Genomic DNA, 21,478 nt, shown 5'->3' on the forward strand with positions numbered 1-21,478 from the left:
GCTGTTTCTCGTCGCTGCCTGTGCGCAAACCACCGCACCACCGCCACCCCAAACATCCGGTCTTCGGGTCTCAGCTCAAACAGCTCCTCCTCCTCCGGGAATGTTCCCTACCCGTGCCTCGTCTGGGGTCCCCTCAGCGTTCCACACTGCGCCCCCTCCCGAACACCCGCAGGTCCGTAACGGCGTCCACGCTCTCTCCTACCGACCGGGGCTTCCTGTGAGCTGGGCCAGACACCGCGGCTGGTGATGCTCTGTGCGATGGGGCCGCTTCAGGCCTCAGCGCCTCCCTCCTGCTCTGTGACCGCGGACGCCTAACCTGCTCAGTCTCGGGGAGCAGCACAGTGGCCCACCTCCCGCACGCCTGACAGAACTCAACACCGGCGAACAGCCTGACCAACGCCACCCAATGACGGCTTTTTCCTTTTCTACAGCCCGCCTCAAGCATCCGGGCCCCCGTCCACCTCGGACTACCGATTGGCTGCCTGAGACCGGCCCTAACTCGTGAGCGAAAAGAATTCTGGTCTTTGTAGTCCCGTGACGAAAAGCGGCAAAAGGGATTGCAACGTATAACTCCATTTCCCAGGAAGCGCCGCGCCCCAATGGCGGGAGACGGTAGGTACCTTTGAATCAGGAGGCTCTTGACTGACCGGTTGGGAGACTTAAGTTTCCAAACTGCTATGGAAACAGACCCACTTACCTGAAACCCCGGGAATATCTTTCTGCCAGAGAATCTCAAAATGCTTTGCTCCGTCACGGTTCCAAAGGGTAAGACCAGACATGGGGGTGGGGGTGGGGTAAAGTCTGTACTTTACACTGCCTGCCTGCCATTCCCCAGATGGCATTAATAAGGCCTGCTGCAAGCATTCGGCACCTACTAGATGCCTGCCTGGCATAAGGAGCCACTCCTGTGCAGACTCTGTGGAAGCCCTGGCTTATTAGGGCAGATCCTGATGTTTCCCAGAGACAGGCCACAGCTGGGCGTGTACTCGTTCAGGGTCTGTGTTTACCACGGAAAAGACAAACATGGGCTAGGATCCTATCCAGGATCTCTTGTCTAGGATTCCGTAGCCCCAGACTTCCTGCAGCCCCGTGTCTGCGCCAATAGCCATAACTTCCCCAGGGATGCATCCCTCATGACAGAGCTTTTCTGGCACCCCTTCCCAAACACCGTTCCCCACCACGCCTCTGAGGGCCAGGTGAGGGAAGCCGAGGCCTTGCAAACTCTCAGGCAGGCATGTGAGAAAGCTCTTTACTGGGGGGTACAGCAAGGAGGAGCAAGGCCATCTCCCCCTACCTGCCCCCACCCCCTCCTAGGGCCCTAGGGTGAAGGGGGTCTCCCCCCGACACCGGACCACCACTGTCTTTGGTACAATAAATAGAAAACAAGGGGGGGGGGGGAGAGGGGGCCAAGGGTCCAGTCTTTAGTGAGGAGGGTGCGCCTAAACCCCTCTCCTTGACCCCCTGCCCCAGGCCCCAATCAGTGCAGGCCTCACCCACCCCAGCTGGGTAGCAGCAATTCCAGTCAAGGGGAGAGATGAGGATGGGAGCCCAGGGCCCCCAGATGGGGGGTATGGCTTCAGGAGGGGCCCCAGGGAGGGGGCTGGGTCATGAGCTGGCTGCCGTGCTCTGGGGTACACCACGGAGGCCCAAGCGAGGCCCCAGAGTGGCAGGGTCATCAGGGGGTGGGAGGGGTGGACGACCTCCTGTCATCCGAGTCCGGAGGGCTGAGGCAGCCGGGTGCTGGGGGGCAGGCGCCGGGTGAGGTGGGGAGCAGTCTGGAGGGCCGCCCACCAGGCTCACATCCATCAGCTCCGGGGGTGGTGGTGAGGTTGGTGATGGGGGACGGCCAAGGCATCGGGGTTGAGGGGGTAACTGGGCCCCGGCCCCTGGCAGTGACGAGGCGGAGGCAGGGGCCTGATGTGTCTTGTGGGGCACATCACCCCCTGCCCAGGGGCGCAGCGGCTGGGAGGGTGGGACCTAAAGGAGCAGAGGAATAGTGGGTGATGGAGACCCAGGTCCTGACGCCCAGATAACCCACTGTCCACCTCCCAGGTCCCCAAGGCCCCAGTACCTGGGGGCTGTTCATCTCACAGTCAGTGATGGGGGGCCCGGGGCCCCCACAATATCGGTTGCTGTATCGGTAGGTCCGGTTGTCACTGGAGGAGCCGCTGGAGCCTCCTGGAGGTGCCAGGGGAGGAAACGAGGAGAAGCCTTAGGGTGAGGAGAGGTGGTGGCTGGGTTTTCGGGTGGCTGAGTCTGGCTGGCGACTCAGGCCCACGCCTGGGCTTTGGGATCAGAGCCTATCTGAAGGATGGGCCCAATTCTGAGATTAAGGATCAGAGCTCAGTTTTGGCTTTCAGAGTCAGAAGCAGTTTCAGAGGTGTGAGCCCAAGTGCAATTTCAGAGATCAGGTCACAGCCAGGCAGAGCTCTCTTGCCCCACCCATTCAGAGTCCAGGATCCCACAATTTCAAAGCTCTAGATGAAGGCCCAGTGGCAAGGTCCCCCAGGTCAGGCCAAACCCATGTTGCCCACCCTCCTGTTCTAGCCCACCTGGCACTGGGCACCCACCAGAGCTGGAGATGGAGCTGGCGGTGCTGGAGGAGGGGCAGGTATCAAGGGGTGCGGGCGAGGTGGAGGCACTGCTGCCTGCCGGGCCCGTGTTGGTGGCCTCATCAGCCGTGCGGCGGAAGAAGCCGTGCTGCAGAGCCCCCAGTGGGCTGATGCGGGCGGCGGGCTCATACTCCAGCATGCGCAGCACCAGGTCCTGGAAGCGGAGGTAGTCGGCGGGGCTGTGGCCCGGCTCCCCCGCCCGCCGGCCCCCGGGCCCGCCCGTCTGCACGCCCAGCACCTCCTGCAGCCGCCGTGTCCCGGGGCCCTGGTAATCCTGGCAGGGAGGGGGTGGGAGGGGGGGCAAGAGAGTGGCCGTCAGTGGGCAGGAGGGGCAGGGAGACACACACGGGGAAACAGAGGCACAAGAGAGAAAGTGGAAGGAGAGAAGCTAAGAAGAGTTGTGGGGTGGGTAGGAGAGACGGGGGAGGGGGGTGGGCTGGGACGAAGGAGAGGACAGACAAGGGGGAGAGGAAGGAAGGGAAAGACACAAGGGAGAGGAAGCAGGGAGAGAGGAAGCCCCAAGTGTGAGAGAGTGAGGGGCCACCAGGGTGGGAGGAGCGGCGTGGGGCAGGGGCCGCACCTTCCTGAGTTCCTTTGTCCTTCGTAGGGTCCAGCCACCCCCAGGCAGCCGTTCAAAGTACTTGCGAGCCTTGGGTGCCTGGTCCAGCATGGGGGCTGGTGGGATGCCCAGCACCTCCACAATCCGGTTCATCTGGTCCACCTGTGGAGCAGTCAGGTGGGCAGTCAGGGTCATCAGGCCAACCAGGCCTCTGTCCCCTCCAGCACACCCCCTCCTCGGGAGCACACCTCATTGGAGCCACTGAAGAGGGGCTCTCCAGTGTGCATCTCCACCAGGATGCAGCCCAGGGACCACATATCAATGGCCAGGTCGTAGGGTGTGCCCAGAAGCACCTCAGGCGACCGATAGAAGCGGCTCTGGATGTACTGGTAGATCTGGGGGGCGGAGCAGGGAAGAAGGCAGCGGTCAGAGGTCCCAGCCTCCCCTAGTGGTGCCATGGCCATACCCAAAGCTGAGACAAGCTTCCTTTCACCAAAACCGGGACGGAGGTTCCAAACTTGGATGTTACCAGCATCCCTGCTTTCCAGGAGCCACTACCATCATCTTATTCACCAGCCTCAGAAGTCTCTGCTGACCTAGTCTCACCCTGATCTCCATCCCAAAGCCTGACCCCGGTCATCAGAGGCTGGCAGTCTGCAAGCCCAGGCCCTTCCCACCCCCGCAATCCAGACCCTTTCCAAGCCATCTCAAATGTCTGCTCACATGAAGCTGCAAAACTAAAGCACCTGTCCCCTCTTAAGGGCACAGGGCAAACAACTTAGCAAAGCATCACTCCAAGCTCAAAGCCAACCCAACTTCACTCTGCCCACATCTGGCAGCCTCAACACTGGCCCTGCCTCCTCAGGCGTCACGCTTCCTTTCCTACTGGGAACTACATCCTGTGGCACTTTTTTACCCCCCACCCCCGCCTTACACTCCGTACCGCCAACACCTCACCCCGATACTACCCTTCAGGCACCCGCCAGGCCACTTCAGGCTGGGCCCTGCAACCCCATCCCAGCCTAGCTCCGCCCCTCGGGCTCCAGCCACCGGTGCCCCACCCCCCCCGCCCCTGCCACGCCCACGCCGTGAGCCCCGCCCCTGGGCCGTGCCGCGCCGCGCCGCACCCGCTGGCCAAGCTGGCAGGAGCTGCCGAAGTCCACGATTTTGATGGCGCTACGCTTGGGATTGCAGAGCAGGATGTTCTCGGGCTTGAGGTCGCAGTGAATGATGCTGAGCTCAGGCGTGGCCAGGAAGAGCAGCGCTGTGCAGAGCTGCTGCGCCAGCTTCCGCGTCAGGTTCAACGAGACTCCGCGGAAGTGCGTGTTGCGCAGGAGGTCGTACAGGTTGTAGGAAAGCAGCTCGAACACCAGGCACAGGTGGTTCCGAAACATGAAGTGCCGCTTCAGGTGCACTGCGGGGAAGGAGGCAGAAATGGGCCGCTGGTGAAGCGGAGCCTCAGAGAGGGCCAGTGGCAGCCGGGGACACACGGTAATAGGGAGAGAGGCCACAAGCAGATCTGTGACTCTGCCGTGTGAGCACTGGACAGATAGTGGTGTGCCCACGGGAGGCAGCTGCTGGTCAGGGTGTTTTCATTCGGTCTGTAACTTGATTCACGTCAAGAAAAAGATTTTCTTGATTAAGACAAGTTCATTTTTTTCAAGTCTCTCTCCAACTTCCTGATAAATGAAAGAGAACGTTTCTCTTTGGTGCTGATGGGTCTTTAATACCCTTCGCCATTTCCTTAATTTTGTAACGTTGTTTTACTCTCAGTTCTGTTTATTTTTGTGGCAGAGGACACTCGCTTTCCATTTACTGTAACCATATGTATTTCAAGAAACACTCTCTAATCTACTCTTGCTTTTTCTAAGAGGAATCAGTGTGGGAAAGAGGAAAAAGAATGACACAGACGTCAGGAGTAAAGGCCCTGGAGTCCACTGCCTGGTGACATTATAGCTCCACTAAGTACAAACTCGGTGGCCTTTGGCAAGTGATAGCGCCCGAATACTTCCTTTTCTACTCCAAGCTGTGGGCCATGATGCCCCTTCCCCCCAGGGCTGTGGTCATACTGAAACCAGTTGATTCAACGTGTGCTTGCAACAAGCCTGACCCTTAGTGAGCACCCAATAAATTCTGGTCAGCACTATGCTGGGAATAGGTCAGAAATCATGAAGGCGGCAAGACAATCACTGATGTCAGGGAATTACAGACCAGAGCCTGCCCTGAAGACACTAGCCCCATCCTGTACTGGGTGTATGGCTGCCCCAGGCCTCACCTATGTAGTACTTCATCTCTGTGTCGTGCTGGTTCATCAGCTCTAGCAGCCGCAGCTCAATCTGGGCCTGGTTCAGGAAGGCCTTTTTGTTCTTGATGATCTTGATGGCCACCAGCTCCTGGGTCTGATGATCATAGGCTTTCACCACCTGCCAGGGCAGGACATGTCACAAAGTGAGGAATGGGGGTGGGGGATGGGGAGGAGGAGATGGGAAGGGGGATGGGGGACAGAACAAAGCACCACTTTTCTGTGGGTCAATACCAGTGGGTGCCCATGCCCCCCAATCCCTGGGTCAGGGTGTGCGTCCCACACCTGGCCAAAGGAGCCTTTGCCAATGAGTGAGTCAATCTCGTAGCGCTCCAGCCAGCGCTCGCCACTGCGCACAATGTAGTCGTGGTTGTCATCGTCGTAACCATGGTTCAGGACCTTTTTCTCCTTCTTGGTGCTCGAGTCCTGAGGTGGCGCCTGCTGGGCCCGCCGCTTCTTCTTCGCATAGTATACCTGCCCAGCCAGCCAGCAGATAAGGACTGCTGAGTGACCTGTGCTGGCAGCCAGGACCCCTCAGCACCCAGCCGGGCCCCCGCCCACCTCATTGATGTGCTTGTAGGTCTTAATGAGGTCCACGGAGAGCTTGCGCAGCGGGGCTGAGGTCGCATCCCGAAAGGCCAAGGGCAGCCTCCGTGGCAACAGCCGCACATCAGGCAATACCTGCAGGGCAGGGCGAGGGGTGGGCACTGAGGACAGGCGTGCACTTCTGACCTCCAGAGGGAGAGCTGTATGGGTGGCTGGGTCATCATGGTTACACACATAGTTACTCGGTCATCATGTGACAACCCCACTAGGATAGAAATTCCCCAAGGGCAGAGACTCTCTGGTTCTTGCTGCGTTTCCGGTGCCTAGAGCAGGACCTGGCACATAGCGGACAGTCATTAGAGATTTGCCGAGTGAATGAATGGGGAACTGTTTACCCCTCACCTTCCATCCCACACCTTTACTCCTTTCTGAACCTCAGTGGGAGAGACCAGACAGAAAACGTGGGCTCTGCCCTTTGCAGTCCTTTGCCAAGAGACCCTCCATTCTGGGTGTCCCATCTTGAGGGCTCACTTCTTGCCTTACCCTTGTCCCGTTGAGTCTTCTCATCCCTCACCCCCAACTCTGCACCATTTTTGCCCAGTGTTTCAGGATCCAGCACCCTTGATCTTCTACTCTGTCCCACTTCAAGCTCTACATTTCAGAGCCTTAAACAGTCTCTACCCCTAAATGTCTCTACTCTGCACCCTAAGGTGCTGCTGGCTCCAGGATCCTTTGGGTTCAACCTTCACCCACTTTCACCCCACCTCCCTCCCCCATCTTTCACTCTGGAACTTTTTTCCTTAGTGAACATTTATTGAGTGTTTTTGACGTGCCAGGCACTGTTCTCAGCATTTTATGTTCATTTCATTAACTTGTTTAATTCTCACAACAACTCTGTGAGGTAGGTATCATTACTGGCTCCATTTTACAGAATTCTAGAAAACTGAAGCAGGGAGAACCTAAGTAATTTAACCACCATGTCAGGATTTGAACCCAGGCTGTCTAAACAGATTCTGCCAGCAACTCCTCTATTATTTTCCACTCCAGATGGACCCTTCATGCCCCAAGGAAACTGTTTTGGGCAACCAAACTATCTTTCACTCTCCAGACCCTTCTGTCCCCAGCCTCCCCCTACCCCAGACAGGTAAGGAGCCAGCTGAAAGCATACCTGCGTGTGCTCCTGGGGCCCTGGGAAGCCAGAGAAGGGACCATGGCCTGGTGGGACGGCCATGGTGGGCTCAGAGGGCCGCAGGGGAGCGAGGCCTGGAGCGGGAGCCCGGCCGGGGGGCGCCTTCTCGCATCCTGCACCTCGGCTGCCACCGCCGCTGAGACCTGAGAGCAGGCAGGAGGCAGGTGAACATGGAACAAGGGGATGTATGGGACAGTACGAAGCAGGAAAGAGGTAGACATCAGAAAGAAGGCAGGGCACAGGGAGAGGAGAAAAAGAGCAACAGGTGGTAATGAGAAGGGACAGAGAGAAGTGGTGGGGGTGGGAGCACAGCGGAGTCCCTCAACAGATGATTACCAAATAAATGAAGTAGGTGGCACAAAGAGGGGAACATGTGAAAGGGAATGATTGCAATCCAGGCAGGGATATAGACCATGACAAGAAAGAACAGAAAGACACCAATAATTGGGGGGAGGAAAAGAAAAAGATAGAAACCACAGACAGTATAGAGAGTAGGATTCACTGTTCGCTTCCCATTTCTACTTATGGCCCTCCCCGACGCCCCCTCACACAAGATCTTGCCCTCCTGCAGTCTTCCCTGATCATCAGGATCTCCTCGTATCACAGCAAGTTCCCTCCACTTCAAGATCTACCCTTCCCAGTAGATCCCTCAATCCAGAGAGCTCTAGGATCCCCCCAAACCACATGAGACAACTCTGGGCCCCCTCCAAACCCACGACAGAGTCCTCTGCAGGCCCCTAAAACCACATCAGGGTCCTGGGGACTACACCAAGATTAACCTGTTCTATAGGATTATCTCCATACAACAGAGTCCCACCCCATGGCATTCCCATCCACCAGCCCCCACCCCCCAGGGGACCCACCCCATATCATGCCAAGACCTCTTCCCTATAACATCTCCTCCCACACCAGGGACCACTGCTCCAGGTAGTTACTCCCGTGGCACATCGGGGCTCTTCTCCGTATTACTTCATGGTCCCCCTCAGAAGCAAGGCTCACTTTCCCTGATGGGAGCAAGGAGGCTTCTCTTCCCTCGCCCTTCTCTCCCCTACACTGGATCTTCCCCTCCTCCTCCCATCCAAGATTTCTACCAGGGCCCTTTCTCCAGTTACTCTTCTCTACACCAGGGTCAATACACAACTGTGCCAATTCCTAGAAGGCCCCCAGAACCAAATTCCCCAAATATCACATAGAGTTCTCCCCTCACAGAGTACCTGTCACACCAAAATCCTCTCCCCACAGGCCTTCTCCCATGGCACTCCCTTTCTTCTATGCCAAGCCTTGCCACTCCACGATCCCTCCTCTCTCTTGGAGCTCCCCCGCCCCTCGCCCGAAACAACCTCTTCCCCGGGGCCCTCCCACGGCAGGACCTTCTCTCCAAGCACCCACCCCCTACCCGGGTCAGGGCTGGCGCGGGGCCCACGGGGGGCTGGGGCGCGGTGGGGCCCCCAGTGGGGTGGGCGAGCAGCCAGCATGGCGGCGGCGGTGGCAGAGAGGAGACGGCCGCCTGTCCCGGCCCGGCCGGCCCGGCAAGCCCCGCGGCGGGGAGGGCAAGCGGGACAGGCGGCCCGGTGGGTGACAACAGCAGCAGCCGCCGCCGCCGCCGCCGGGGGTGGGGAGAGGAGGGAACGAGGGTCAGCCCGGGGCACGCGGGGGAAGGGGAAAGCAGGTGGACGGGGGAGGGGTGGGTTAACCCTCGCCCCGCCGGCCCCGCCCCGCGCAGCCACCCGCCCCTGGGGACCCAGGCGTCCCGCCCCCCACCCTGGAGGCCCGCCCCGGTCGGCGGAGCCCCGGCGGGCGGGGCCGGCTGAACTGAGCTTGGCAGTCCGCACCTGCCATGGCAACAACCGTGCCATTGGCCGCTGCTGCCAAGAGCTCAGCCAATCGCAGTCCAGAACAGCTGTTGCTAGGCGACGACGATGCAGCCGGAGGAGTCGAGCCCAAACAAAGGGCGGGAGCGGGGCCCCGCTACCCCCTCCCAGCCTCACTCCCAAGACTGCTCCCTCGGGCTCGGCCCCTTCCAAGAATCCGACTATGAATAGCCAGGCACGGCCTGCACCTGCCCGCCGCCCCCCTGCCCTCCTCCCTCGGCCTCGTGCTAAGTCTCGCGGCGACGCGGGCAGGGCGGGTCCGTACTGCCCCCTCCCCGCGAGCTCGTGCTACCCCACCTGTAGCCGCGTTGTTACCTGAGGGCGCGGGCAAGGGGACTCAAGCTGCTCGGGAAGCCCGAGCTCAGACCTGCCCACTGGCTGAAAGTATCCGGCGGACGCGGCGAGCCAGGGCCCCGATTACCCAGTAATGCAACCAGCAAAATGGCGACCACAACAAACCGGCCCCCACCTCCCGCCTCGGGCTCCGCCCCCACTCCCCCCATTCGCTTCACCCACGTGACCCAAGGTAACACTCCGCGCCTGCGCGCAGCGGAGATTACCGGTAGACGCGCACAGTAAGCTACCAACCCCGCCCAAACGTCGAAATCCGGGTTGCGACTGCGCAAAAGGCAGCCAAGAAAGGAACATGCGCACGTGTGACCGGATGAGCTCGTCCACCCCCACCACCGCGCCAGTTGACCAAGGGAGCATGCGCTCTGTTGAATGGAGGTCGCTGAGCAATCAGCAGACGGGAGCAATGGACGAGTCTTTTAATAGAAAAACACACGTGTAACAGTAGCAACACAATCTCTCGCAATCCAGATGGCGCTGGGCTTCAGTTCTTCACCTTGGGAGGTGGCCTGTAAGAGGAAGGAGAGAGGGGATTCAGAGCCTGTCACCATTTTCCGGCACTCCTACCAAGCGCTAACGCGCAGGGCTGTCTTGGTGGCTTCCAGGCCCCCTGCTCACCTGTACACGCCCACCACCACAGCGTGGTCTCTTTCGTAAGGCTCTAAGGTCAACTGTTCCTGGGGCTTCATGTTCTCCTGCTGCATCTTTTTCACTTCAGAGGCAAACACGGCCTCAGCAGAGGCTGTGGAGTCAATGCAGTTGGCCTGCAGAAGAGAGAACTTGGAAGTCTGCAGCAAGGCTTTGGGCTTTTTTTTTCCCTTTTGCTCTTTAAACCACAGGTATTTGTTTTTTATTGGAAACTCAGTGAAACTCAGGTTTTGGGAGTGGAGGGAAAAGACTTCATCACAGAAATTTTCTTCAAGTTGGTTTGGATTTACAACAGAAGACTTTAACAGAGACCTATTTATCTAAAAGCTAGTGTTTAAATTTTATACCCAGGGTTGTTTTTGTTTTATTTCCTCTTTCTTTAACAATAGTAATGCTGAGAATACAAAAACAAATGTAACAAAAGGCCAACAAATGGTGAATCTGGCTGAGGATCTTTATTTTAAAATAAAACGTTTTTGAAAACGCACCGAACATTTACCTAAAACTTATTTTCTACCATGCTGTACTAAACACTTCATATACATTGATAAATTTAATCCTTACAGACAACACTGAAAGAGAGATGACTAATGAAGAAACAGGTACCCAGGTTAGGTAACTTGCTCAAAGTCACAGAGCAAGCTGCAATTCAAACTCAAATGGTCAGACTCCACAATTATTCACTTGACCAGTACCTTCTATTGCCAAACCCAAAGCCTTTTCGTTTTGCAGACCTTTTTCATCATGTGCTATACGACTGGGGCAGGGATAGAGCTGGCTGGATGAGGCATCCCAGAATGGAGGCCTCCTCGTTTTGACTGACTGCTTGGCAGTTACAGAGAAGACACGACCACCCCACCTTAGATTCCACCAAGCCCCGTACCTTAATGGAAATCACAAAGTGTCCTCCATTACGAAGGAAGGTGTGGGCATTCAGGGCTACAATCCGGGTCTGGTCTGGCTGGGCCACATCGGCAAAGATCACATCCACCATCGCTAGGGAGAAAGAAGTGGCAGTTACAAATTGGATCTGTTGGATCTTCTCGGCTCCTCCCATGAGGCCTGTGCCCTGTTACCAGCAGGTTCCTGGCAGTCTTCCCTGCTTCCAGTCTCACATCCCCCCCACTGATCTCCCTCCCTCTGCAGTACCCCCAGGATGGGTCCAAGAAACCCAGTCACACCATCTATTCATTCCTCTTGTAAGTCACGATTGCCACCTACTCTGTGGCCAGCCCCGGGCCGGGTGTGGGGGACACAGAGATGAGTCAGACCCAGACCTGGTCCTCGAGATGCTCCCAGGTCTTGGGATGGGGGGTAAACAGACACTCATCAAAAAGGCAAGTAAAGGGGCGCCTGGGTGGCTCAGTCAGTTAAGCGTCCGACTTTGGCCTAGGTCATGATCTCGCAAATTCTGAGTTTGAGCCCCACGTCGGGCTCTGTGCTGACAGCTTGGAGCCTGGAGCCTGCTGCAGATTCTGTGTCTCCCTCTCTCTCTCTGCCCCTCCCCTGCTCATGCTCTCTGTCTTTCGAAAATAAATAAATGCTAAAAAAATTCATTTAAAAAAAAGGCAAGTAAAGGAAAGCACTTACAGGCCAGAGTCCCTGCAGGATTGTCTAAATAAATAAATAAATAAATAAATAAATAAGTTGTAGGACAAAGGGTATTGTATGAATGCATGGGGGAAAAAAAAACTCCAGAGAAAACCAGCGAAATGCACAGTTTTGTGTGTGTGTGTGGGTTTTTTTTTTTTTTTTTGCAAAGTATTATTTTTAAGCTGGTATGATTAGAAAAAAAAAAAGAGGGTATAATGAAAACTGACTTTTTGAAATTGGGAAAAGCAGCTTTTTAAATTGCTCCTATCAGTTACCTCTGAGGGTTGTTTATAAGGAGTTCCAGTTTTACATCATGCTTCCCAATTTTTTTTTTAAAACAAAGTAATATTCACAACGGGCCCCTCTCAGCCAAGGCCACACTCAGGTTGTGCTTTCTGGGTTATGATCTCACCAGACAACGAGGAGGATGGGGGCTTTTATACATAAGCCAGGGGCAGCATGAAAAGTACCATGTTCTGGAGGGAGGCAGGAAGTATGGGGGTGCCTAGGGAGAGGCGCAGGAGATTGAAGGAGGTTGGCTCTTCAGGCCTGCCAAACACCCAAATTCCACAACTTCAGCTGCCTCCCCCTCCCCTTCCCCCCCTTCATTCCTGCAGACTCAGGAGGCCTGCTCATTCACTCTGCTTCCACTCAGATCGGGATTCTGGCCACCTTTCCCAGGAAACCTGGAGTGGCCTGGACCACACAATCCTGGACCCCTACCTATGAGCATGCGGTATTTGTGTGGGTGCCGAGCATCTTCAATAACAGGAATGATGTTGGTCCTCTTCTTGGCCAAGTTAATGAGGTCACGGCCAGAGCGGTGGGAGAACTCAACTGCATAGACTAGACCGTCCTACAATAAACAAAAAAATGGAAACACTGATACTGGTTCTTAGATGGAACACCCACTATGGGCCCAAACACTGCATGTGGCCATGCAAATCCCCATATCAAAACCCTACCATTTAACAACTATTGTTATGTCCATCTTACAGATGAATAAAGTGAGAGCCAGAGACATGAAGTCACCGGCCAACAGTGATTCAATCCTGCTTTGCTCGATTCAATCCCGCTTTGCTCATCTGAGAGCCGAGTCCCTCAATACGGTCTTAAAACGAGGAAGCGAGGGCACTGAGATGAAGTCTTAACAGCTAAGAACACTTACAATGGGCCAGGCACCACTCTGTTATTTTACAGGAATTCACTCGTTTATCTTCACAGTAACCCTATTTTCCAGAGGGATAAACGGAGGCTCAGACAGGTTGTTATTAACTGCTGAAAGCCACCTCACTGTTAAATGCCACACCAGAGCCCGGGGTTTTTAACCACTAAATTATACAGCTCCTTTCCCTCCAGGCTAAGAACTCAGGAGTGAGGCTGAACGAGGCTTTGGAGACCAGGCGTTCAAGCTGCTCCTTCCACCCACAGGCACTTTGAAGACGGAGGGCCTAGCCCCAAGCTACACGGTACAGGGAGGCAGCCAAGGCCACTGCCTCCAGGCTGGCAGGGGCAGTCTCTCCCTTCTTTCCACCTCACCACCAGCCTTTACTCACCCCTCCATCCACTCACCGGGCCTACGATGTCAGACACGTGGGAGACAGTGGTGCCGGACGCAGCCCCGAGGTAGAGCACCTTGGCCCCTGGCTTGATGTGGATCTGGTCCACGCCGCCCAGGATTGCTGCTGCCAGCTTGGAGCGGAAGGGGTTCCAGGCACGGTACTCGATTTTGTCATCTCCCTCCTGGGCCGGGAGAGATGGGGATGGAAGTCAGTGCTGGGCTCTTGTGCTAGACCCCACTGCCCTCAGCCCCAGGGCCCCAGGCGCTCATTCATTGTTCAAGAAATGAACACAGGTGGAAACCTGGGTGGCTCAGTCGCTTAAACATCTGACTTGGGCTCAGGTCATGATCTTACGGTTCCTGAGTCAAGTTCCACATCGGGCAAGCGCAAGCCCTGCTTCTCTCTCTCGCTCAAGAGAGAAGAGAGAGAGAAATGAACACAGGTACACATCAATGACCACAATACATGCAGGACCTGCCCACTCATGGAGGTTACTGATTCAGGTAGAAGGGGCAGGGATAGACGATCAACACAGAGATAAGACCATACGAGACAACAGCAGGACCTGTGTGATCAACCAACAACCATTCACTGTGCCGGCACGCCCAGTGTGCCAGACTCTACGCCAGGCAACGGGGATGCACAGAGAATGAGATAAAGACCCTTGTCCTCAAGGACTAAGTATGCACAGAACTAACACATATGGTACAGGAACCAGTGACAGGTGCTAAGGTGAAAAGATCAAGCCAGGAAAGAGGACATGAAGTATGGGGTGTGGGCTAAGGAGCAGGTGAAAACGAGAAAGGGTGGCCAGGGAAGAACCCAGGAGACATCTGCAGTAGACCCTGAGGGAGGCAGGGACCGTGCAACTCATCTGGAGAAGTACATTCTAGGCAGTAGGACAGGACACAGAAAGGCCCTGAGCAGGAGTGGGCCTGGCCATTAAGAAAATGGGATAACAGGGCAGAGGGTGGGCAGTGAGGACTGCTTCTGACAGACTGGGTGGGGCAAGGTGGCATTGTGAGAAAGACAAGGTGACATCCGACCAGAGACACTAGGGGTGAAAGGAACCAGCCACACACACAACTGGGGGATGAGCAAGGAGGTCCGTGTGGCTGGAAGATGCGAGGTGAGGGAGTAGGGAGGGGGAGCTGGAATGCACACAGTCCTCTGGGCCACACTGAGGACCTGGGACTTTGACCTGAAGGCCACAGGGTTCGGACTCGGGTATTAAGATGACCCTCTGGCTGGCCTGCACAGGGCGCACAGTGGGGCGGGAGGGAGACCAGACGGCTGGCTACCCCATCAGCTAGGGCCCTGGTCTCACCGAAATGGAGACTCTCTTCTCTCCATAAACTGACTCTCCAGGGACCAGATTCTTGGTGACAAGCGCATCTTCCTTTCCTCGACAAATGAAGACACCTAAGTGAGGGGACCAGTGCAGGGTGAAGACTCTAGGCTGCACCCCACCGCACCCCACCCTCAGCAGCTCCCTGCCTTCCTCACTCACCTTCATGCCGATGGGGTTCTACCATCACATTCTTCCCCGACTGGTTTCCTCTTTTTCCTCCCCGGCCACGACCCCGGTTGCCACCAGACTGGAACCCTCCACCTACAAGGCAGAGATGCAGTGACACAGGGACATCCCATCTCTTCCTTCCTGAGCCCCAAGCCCAGGCACTGCCTCCAGACTGCATCCCCCCTACAAGGTCACTCACCACCTCGTCCTCCTCCTCCTCCTCCTCGGCCACGGCCTCTGAAGCCTCCACCACGACCTCTGCCCCCACCAAAGCCTCCTCGACCTCCACCACGTCCACCACGGTCACCAAAGCCTCCTCGGCCACCGAAGCCGCCCCCACGGGGGCTGAAACCTGTAGTGGCAACAGAAACAGGAATCAGGGCAACGAAGTTTGAGATGTTATTATTCCTGTATCTGGTAATTCCACTGGAGGGTGTCCACAAATATCCACAGTAGCCAAAAAATCGGGCCCAACCCAGACGTCCATCGGCAGAATGGGCAAATAAAACAGGGGCACATTCATAATCAACAATGACGGGATCTATAGTTACACACAACAGATAGATTATGAAAATCTGAGGGTCATAATGTTAAGGGAAAAAGCAAGTTGAAGAAAACCACACCCAACATAGTATCTTTTATAAAGTTCAGCAACAATTAAAATTAAACAATGCCATGCCGTGTTGATAATATGTGGTAATGCACGCCCCATGCCCCCTCCCCCCTCCCCCCACCAAAATAGAGGCCAAGGGGATAAATGCAAAACTCATATGATACTGAGTATCGAAAGGGAGAAAAATTACAGGGTGCAGGTAGGGGAGATGCAGGTTACTGTTAACATCCTGCTTTTCTCCGTTGGATAGCAGATTGGCAGGATCCATTGTATTTTCCCGTCCTTCCTTCCTTGCTCCCTCCCTTCCTTCCTTAAAGCGGGCTCTGCGCTGCCAGCAGTGAGCCCGATGCAGGGCTCGAACTCACGAACCATGGGATCACAACCTGAGCCGAAGTCAGACACTTAACCGACTAAGTCACTAGGTGCTCCTCCATTCTATTTTCAGTATCAGTCTGGAGAAGCACAAATACCCGCCTGTGCGCATGCACCGTGGCAGCAAGGTCCCTCAGACCTTGGAAACATTTCCATGCCCTCCCTCGTTTGGAAGAAAAGTGCCAACCCCCAAACAGAGGGGAGGTCGGCATGATGTATCCTTTCTGCTATCTGACCCCCCTGCTTGCAAACTTGCAGAAGTCCCTCCCAGCTCAGGGGGAAAAAAAACAAAGAGAAAAACTCTTCAATTGTCCTTTATGGATGGGCGACAGTGCCTAAGCAGCGTAGGGCTTGTGGACGTCATGCAAAGTCGGGAGGAAAAAAAAAGAGATTCAGAGAGGCTTTATTTTCACGAGCTCAGGTCAGGGCAAACTCGTTCCCTTCACTGAGCACAAAACAACAGCAGAGGCGGACGGAATTCGGGTACTAACAGATTCAGTATTTTCCTGTGCGGTTCCCTAAGCTCTGCCGTACTTTCAGCCAATCACACAAGTTATAAAATAATAGTGCGAAAATTAGTGATGCTTTAAAAAATAATCTCACTTGATGTAAAACTGTTCAGTACTAAGCTTGCTAGGGTTTTGGGAAAGGCACGCCATATTCACCTCTATGAAAGCTTCATGCCTCGTAATGGCGTTAAAGATGAAAACGCAGAACTTTTCAGCGCCTTTCCTGATTGAAGTGTTAAAAATGGACAGTTTCAGAACTCCCCAGACATGACTCAGAGGTGCCTACCTTTCCTCCCTCTACTCCTGCAGTCTCCTGTCCACATGGCAGCTAGCGACTGACCTTTTTCAAACTGCAAATTGGATCTCTTCATGCCCCTGTCCAAATCCCTTCAACGGTTTTCCATCCCATTGAAATGAAACCCAGGGGCACCTGGGTGGCTCAGTCAGTTAAGTGTCCGACTTCGGTTCAGGTCATGATCTTGCAGTTTGCGAGTTTGAGCCCAGCATCGGGCTCACTGCTGGCAGCGCAGAGCCCACTTTGGACCCCGTCTCCCTCTCTCTACCCCTCCCCCACTCTCTCAAGAATAAATAAACTGGAAGGAAGGAAGGAAGGAAGGAAGGAAGGAAGGAAGGAAGGAAGGAAGGAAGGAAGGAAGGAAGGAAGGGAGGGAGGGAGGAAGGAAGGAAGGAAAAAAAATACAATGGATCCTGCCAATCTGCTACCCAACCGAGAAAAGCAGGATGTTAACAGTAATCTACATCAACCCCATGTCAGGCTGTGCTGACAGCTCAGAGCCTTGAGCCTGCTTCGGATTCCGTGTCTGTCTCTCTCTGCCCCTCCCCTGCTTGTGCTTTTTCTCTCAAAAGCAAAAATAAACATTGAGAAAAAGAAAAGAAAAAGAAAAAAAGGAAAATGAAACCCAAATTCCTTTCTCTGGCTTCCAAAGCCCCAGATCAGTGGGCCTCACCTTTGGCTAATCCCTGGGACTTAGAGTGATTCTGATTAGTTGTCCAGTGTAGGGGCCTGACCATAGGGCTTTTTAAAGTTCCTCAGGAGATTCTAAACGTGCAGCCCAAACTAAGAACGGCCGTCACAAGGCTCCGGCCTCTGCTGACTTTTCTGACCTCACTCTTTCTATGCTGGGCCTCATGCTCGTCCTCCAGCTTCTAAACCTTTAACATTTGCTGGGCTCACCCACTTCTTCACTGCACTCAGGTCTCTGGTGAAACATTCCTTCCTCAGAAGGGTCTTTGGGCTCCCTACCTTGACCTGGCTTTCTTGTTCTTCCTGGCAATTATCATACGTGGCAGTTTTTTACGTTATTACTGTTTGACTCCTGCACCAGAATCAAGGCCAAAAGGAACGGGGATGTTTTAACTGTTTCGGTCACACTGCACCCCCCAGCACCGTGCACACACTTGGCACAAAGTGTGGTGGGCTTGGTAAGCATTTAATCAACTGTCTGGTCTGCTGAAGACTCCTAAACCCCCAGGAAAAAGCACCCTCTCTGTTCATTCAGGAAACGGGTGATGACATGGTGACCAGAGTGCCCTAATCCCCTCCCCTCAAGCAGTTCGTGTATCCCCTACAGGGCGATGGCCATGCCATTCACGGCCCTAGAGAGTAGGGAAGGTTCATGGGGATCTTGAAAACCTCATCTTTAAGACAGAGATACAGCAGTAACACAGTGCCCGCCTTGCAGAATTGTAAAGAATAAGCAAATGGCTTAATATACACAAATCGCTTCTCTCAATACACAGCCTGGCACACAGGTTGAGTATTCAGTGAGGGGACAGTGAGTCCCCCTTCCTCCTACTTAGGGGAGAAACGACCAGGCCTAAGAGACTCAACCCAGGCCTGATGGAACTGAGACCTGAGAAGTGTGGGCATGGCATGGGGTGCAGTGGGCAGGAGTCTCAAAACCTAGCCTAATCCATTTCAGCTCCAGGAGCCTAGAGAAATGTACTAGGAGTACCAGTTCCTCGGGAAAACACACGTTCACACACACTTTCCCAGAAGTTTGGGGGGGGGGAGGATCCAACGGACCCTCAATTTAAAACCTGCTCTCCTCTCCTCCCACAACCTTCCCCCATCTCAAAACCGGACACTCCATCCTTCCAGTTACACATGCCCAAACCCTTAGTTATCCTTGACCCCTCTCTTAGACCCACATACAAGCTGCTGGCTCCATCTTCAAAACAGATTTCCAAACTGTGACAATTTGTCAGGCTACCACCCTGGGCCACACCCCATCATCTCCTACTAGATCACGGCAACAGACTTCCCACTGATGTGCCTGCTTCCACTTCTGCTATCCTGACGTCCTTCACACACAGAAGCCAGAAGCTGATCCTTTTAAAGCTGTCTATCAGACTGCATCCCGTCCCTGCTCAAAATCCCCCAAAGGATTCTTCTCTCAATCAGACTCAAATCCTTAGTGAAGGGCCGACTCTAGACAACTTCGGCAACTTCAAATCCTAACACAATGAGGGAAGGGTTGGGAGGAAGGTGTATCGGATCACAGGGTCAGAGGTACACAGCCCAGCAGCTTCCACACCATTTCATCAGGAGATCCCCAAATGCTGAAGAGAAGGGGAGCTTGGGGGGGGGGGCATGGATCCACAAACCCTCCCCCCTCCCACCAGATGACCCCATCTCTCCACACATGGAGTAAAGAAAAAAAAGAAAAAAAAAAAAAAAAACAACAAACGAGGAAAACCAGCACTAGGAAATACCTTCTGGGTCACAGTGGAAGATTTCCCTAAACTCTAGTGGAGCAAATTGGGGGAGGGGCACAGCCTGATTTAAGAAGATCTGAGACACCAGGGAGAGGAACCTTTGTTCCTCTTGAGAAGAAACATAAAGATAACAATGAGTGGCAATACTATTATGTCAAGCGCTGTGCTATTTTTCCTCAGCTTTGCCGGGATGTAATTGACATACAACATCGTGTGAGGTTACCATGTACAACCTGTTGATCTGTACACTTAGACACTGCAAATGATTACCGCAGTATGCTAGTTTTCTCTTAACACGATCTTGCTAAATTATAACTGGGCGCCATTTTACTGATGAGATAACTGACTCAGAGAGGTAAAGCCACTTGCCCAAGGCCACACAGTAGTTTCAGAAGCAAAGAACTGAATTCAATTGACACCTTTCTGCTGTCAAAGCCAGGACTCCTCAATCTGCCACGAGGGAAGGAGGGGTGGGTTCATCAGAGTCTCGGGGAAAATCAAATGAATAAAATCACTCCTCTCCTGTGACTATCTCTCCCCCACCACCCCACACGAATCGTATCTTGGGCTTGTGAAAGTTCTCACCGCGAATTATTCTGATCACTCAAGCCTCAGGGATCCGCCCCCTCGGGAGAGTAGAGAGCGGGAAAGTGGGACAGAGAAGGCCACAAACTATCAAGCCGGGAGTCCTCATTCACCACGGCCCTCTCGGAGAAGCCAGGCTGGGGGCTAAGGGGACGATCGTTGCGGCGGTGATACGGAAGGCTAAGGGGGTTCTCCCCGGGTCCAAATGGGGACTCTCCACTTCTGAACCAAGACATTATCCCCAAATCTCAAGGCCAGAGATCCAAGACACCAGATGCCTGGATCCAGACTCTGGACCAGCACCCCCGACTGCCACCCCCTGTCCAATTCCCAAGACCCCTAATAATGGCCTCAGTAAGATGAATCTTAGTTCAGGAACCCCCATTTCAGGCCCAGGACCCTCGACTCACTACCGTGACCTCCGAAGCCAGTCACACATCTCCAGACCAGGAACCCGACCCCCCGGCTCAGCGTCGGTCATAAGGCTGAACCAAGACCCCTTGCCACAGAAGACCGGAACTAGGATCCCCCTCCCCACAAGAGACCGGATCCCCTGCCCCTAGGCCCCGCCCCTCCGATTCCGGTCTGGCCCCTCGATTCGTGCCGGCTCCAGTCCCAGACCCCGGACCCCACACCCGGCCTGCACCTGGCTTCATGGAGAGAACTCAGCTCGGCGGGTCAGGACTCTGCAGCGTCCCAGACTACACGAGTCTGCTTTCGCACGTGGAAAAGAACGCACGCGCGGCGACGTACGGCGTGTGACGCAGCCTCGCAGCCCCGCCCCTCGGAGCCCCAGCCGGGGCCGGGGCCGGCGCGCGCGCTGTGGGCGGGGCTTCGCCAGCCTCTCAGGGCCCCGCCTTGTCGGTGGCTTAACGCGCTGCTTGTTGAGAGATCCCTTCTTTGAATGCGCTTCTTGCTTCTTCTTAACTCACCCCACCTCCAATCCCGTAATCAGGGCTCACCCCAGGCTTTGCCGTCTGTCCCTCTTCTCTATTTCCAATTAACTCCCTAAGGGTCCTTCTACACCCAAAAGCCTTCCCTGACCTATATCCACCCCTAAGAACAGGGACCATACTGGGCTCCCGTTCATGCACTGGTAAAAGCATTTAGGCACTGTTCTAGGCACTGAATACAGCAATGAACAAGACATACAAATCCCCACCCTCCTGGAGTTCATCTTCTAGTGGGAGTTATTAGAAGGCAGTAAGTGCTTTGGAGAAAATAACAGAAGGGAAGGAAAATAGAACTGGGGGGGGGCGGTGACATTTCTTAATCAGTGGTCAAGGAATGCATCAGGTGATTTGAGCAAAGAGCTTAAAGGTGAGGAGTGAGGCATGCACCTACGTGGGGGAAAAGAATTCTAGGTAGAGAGGATTAATAGGTGCAAAGGCCCTGAGGCAGGAAGGGCATGGAGGGTTGGAGATGCAGAGAGGGGTGTGATTGGGGCAGAGTTAGCAGGGAAAGTGGAAGAGGAGGAGAGCAGGGAGGTAACATGGGAAGTTGCGCTGGGCCTTCTGTGCCATGAGGAGGACTTTGCCCTTTACTCAGAGTGAGATGGAGCTATGGAAGTTTCCTGAACGGAGAAGGGATGTGATCTGACAGGGGATCACCGTGCATGTGGGAAACAGTGTGGAAGTAGCCATGAGAGCAGGAAGACCAAGGAGGGGCCTAAGGCAGTGGATCAGGCAGCAGATGAGGATAGATAAGGTCAGGGTGTAGGCAGAGGAAGGAGTGAGGAGTGAGCAGAGTCTACTTAAGCGTGGGGGAATTTTGTGCTTTGTAATTTAATGATGTTAATATTCATCCCGCAAAGCCAAACAAGTGCTACTATGAGAAATTACTAAAAACCTGCAGGAGAATGCACCGGTCTGTTCCATTCATTGCTGTATCGCTCTGTGCCTACAACTG

General features: G+C 54.6%; 2 protein-coding genes across 6 annotated transcripts; both read right to left on the reverse strand.

The window, feature by feature from the left end:
- Positions 1-1,235: 1,235 nt before the first annotated feature.
- Positions 1,236-9,555, reverse strand: DYRK1B (dual specificity tyrosine phosphorylation regulated kinase 1B). 5 transcript variants are annotated; one of them, XM_027044888.2, is made up of 12 exons: positions 8,605-8,940; positions 7,188-7,351; positions 6,035-6,154; positions 5,759-5,947; positions 5,447-5,594; positions 4,299-4,585; positions 3,420-3,566; positions 3,193-3,333; positions 2,851-2,886; positions 2,571-2,766; positions 2,072-2,178; positions 1,236-1,977 (listed from the first exon to the last, which is right to left on the reverse strand). In XM_027044888.2, exons 1-12 carry the CDS (start codon positions 8,681-8,683, stop codon positions 1,606-1,608), a joined length of 1,986 nt encoding a protein of 661 aa, XP_026900689.1. In that variant the 5' UTR covers positions 8,684-8,940; the 3' UTR covers positions 1,236-1,605. The 5 variants fall into 5 exon arrangements, with proteins under 5 accessions (XP_026900689.1, XP_026900692.1, XP_026900688.1 ...); XM_027044891.2 differs by lacking the exon at positions 8,605-8,940 and adding an exon at positions 9,395-9,555 and having other exon boundaries at positions 2,571-2,886; XM_027044887.2 differs by having other exon boundaries at positions 2,571-2,886; positions 8,605-8,939.
- Positions 9,556-9,834: 279 nt separating this feature from the next.
- On the reverse strand, positions 9,835-20,371 carry FBL (fibrillarin). Its single transcript, XM_015077530.3, has 9 exons — positions 20,217-20,371; positions 14,952-15,104; positions 14,744-14,845; positions 14,561-14,655; positions 13,244-13,414; positions 12,395-12,527; positions 10,962-11,074; positions 10,049-10,194; positions 9,835-9,939 (listed from the first exon to the last, which is right to left on the reverse strand). Exons 1-9 carry the CDS (start codon positions 20,224-20,226, stop codon positions 9,915-9,917), a joined length of 948 nt encoding a protein of 315 aa, XP_014933016.1. The 5' UTR covers positions 20,227-20,371; the 3' UTR covers positions 9,835-9,914.
- Between the last annotated feature and the right edge of the window lie 1,107 nt (positions 20,372-21,478).

This window comes from Acinonyx jubatus, chromosome E2 (assembly GCF_027475565.1).
Source record: "Acinonyx jubatus isolate Ajub_Pintada_27869175 chromosome E2, VMU_Ajub_asm_v1.0, whole genome shotgun sequence".
Classification (NCBI taxonomy): domain Eukaryota; kingdom Metazoa; phylum Chordata; class Mammalia; order Carnivora; family Felidae; genus Acinonyx; species Acinonyx jubatus.

Coding starts and splice junctions, on each gene's coding strand:
- DYRK1B (XM_027044887.2), bottom strand. CDS start 8,683: ATGCTGGCTGCTCGCCCACCCCACTGGGGGCCCCACCGCGCCCCAGCC. Junction 6,155..7,187: donor GGCCCCAGGAGCACACGCAG/GTATGCTTTCAG, acceptor CCTGCCCTGCAG/GTATTGCCTGATGTGCGGCT. Junction 2,887..3,192: donor GGACAAAGGAACTCAGGAAG/GTGCGGCCCCTG, acceptor CCTCCCTGCCAG/GATTACCAGGGCCCCGGGAC.
- FBL (XM_015077530.3), bottom strand. Junction 14,656..14,743: donor AGAACCCCATCGGCATGAAG/GTGAGTGAGGAA, acceptor CCCCTCACTTAG/GTGTCTTCATTTGTCGAGGA. Junction 13,415..14,560: donor AGAAGAGAGTCTCCATTTCG/GTGAGACCAGGG, acceptor CTCCCGGCCCAG/GAGGGAGATGACAAAATCGA.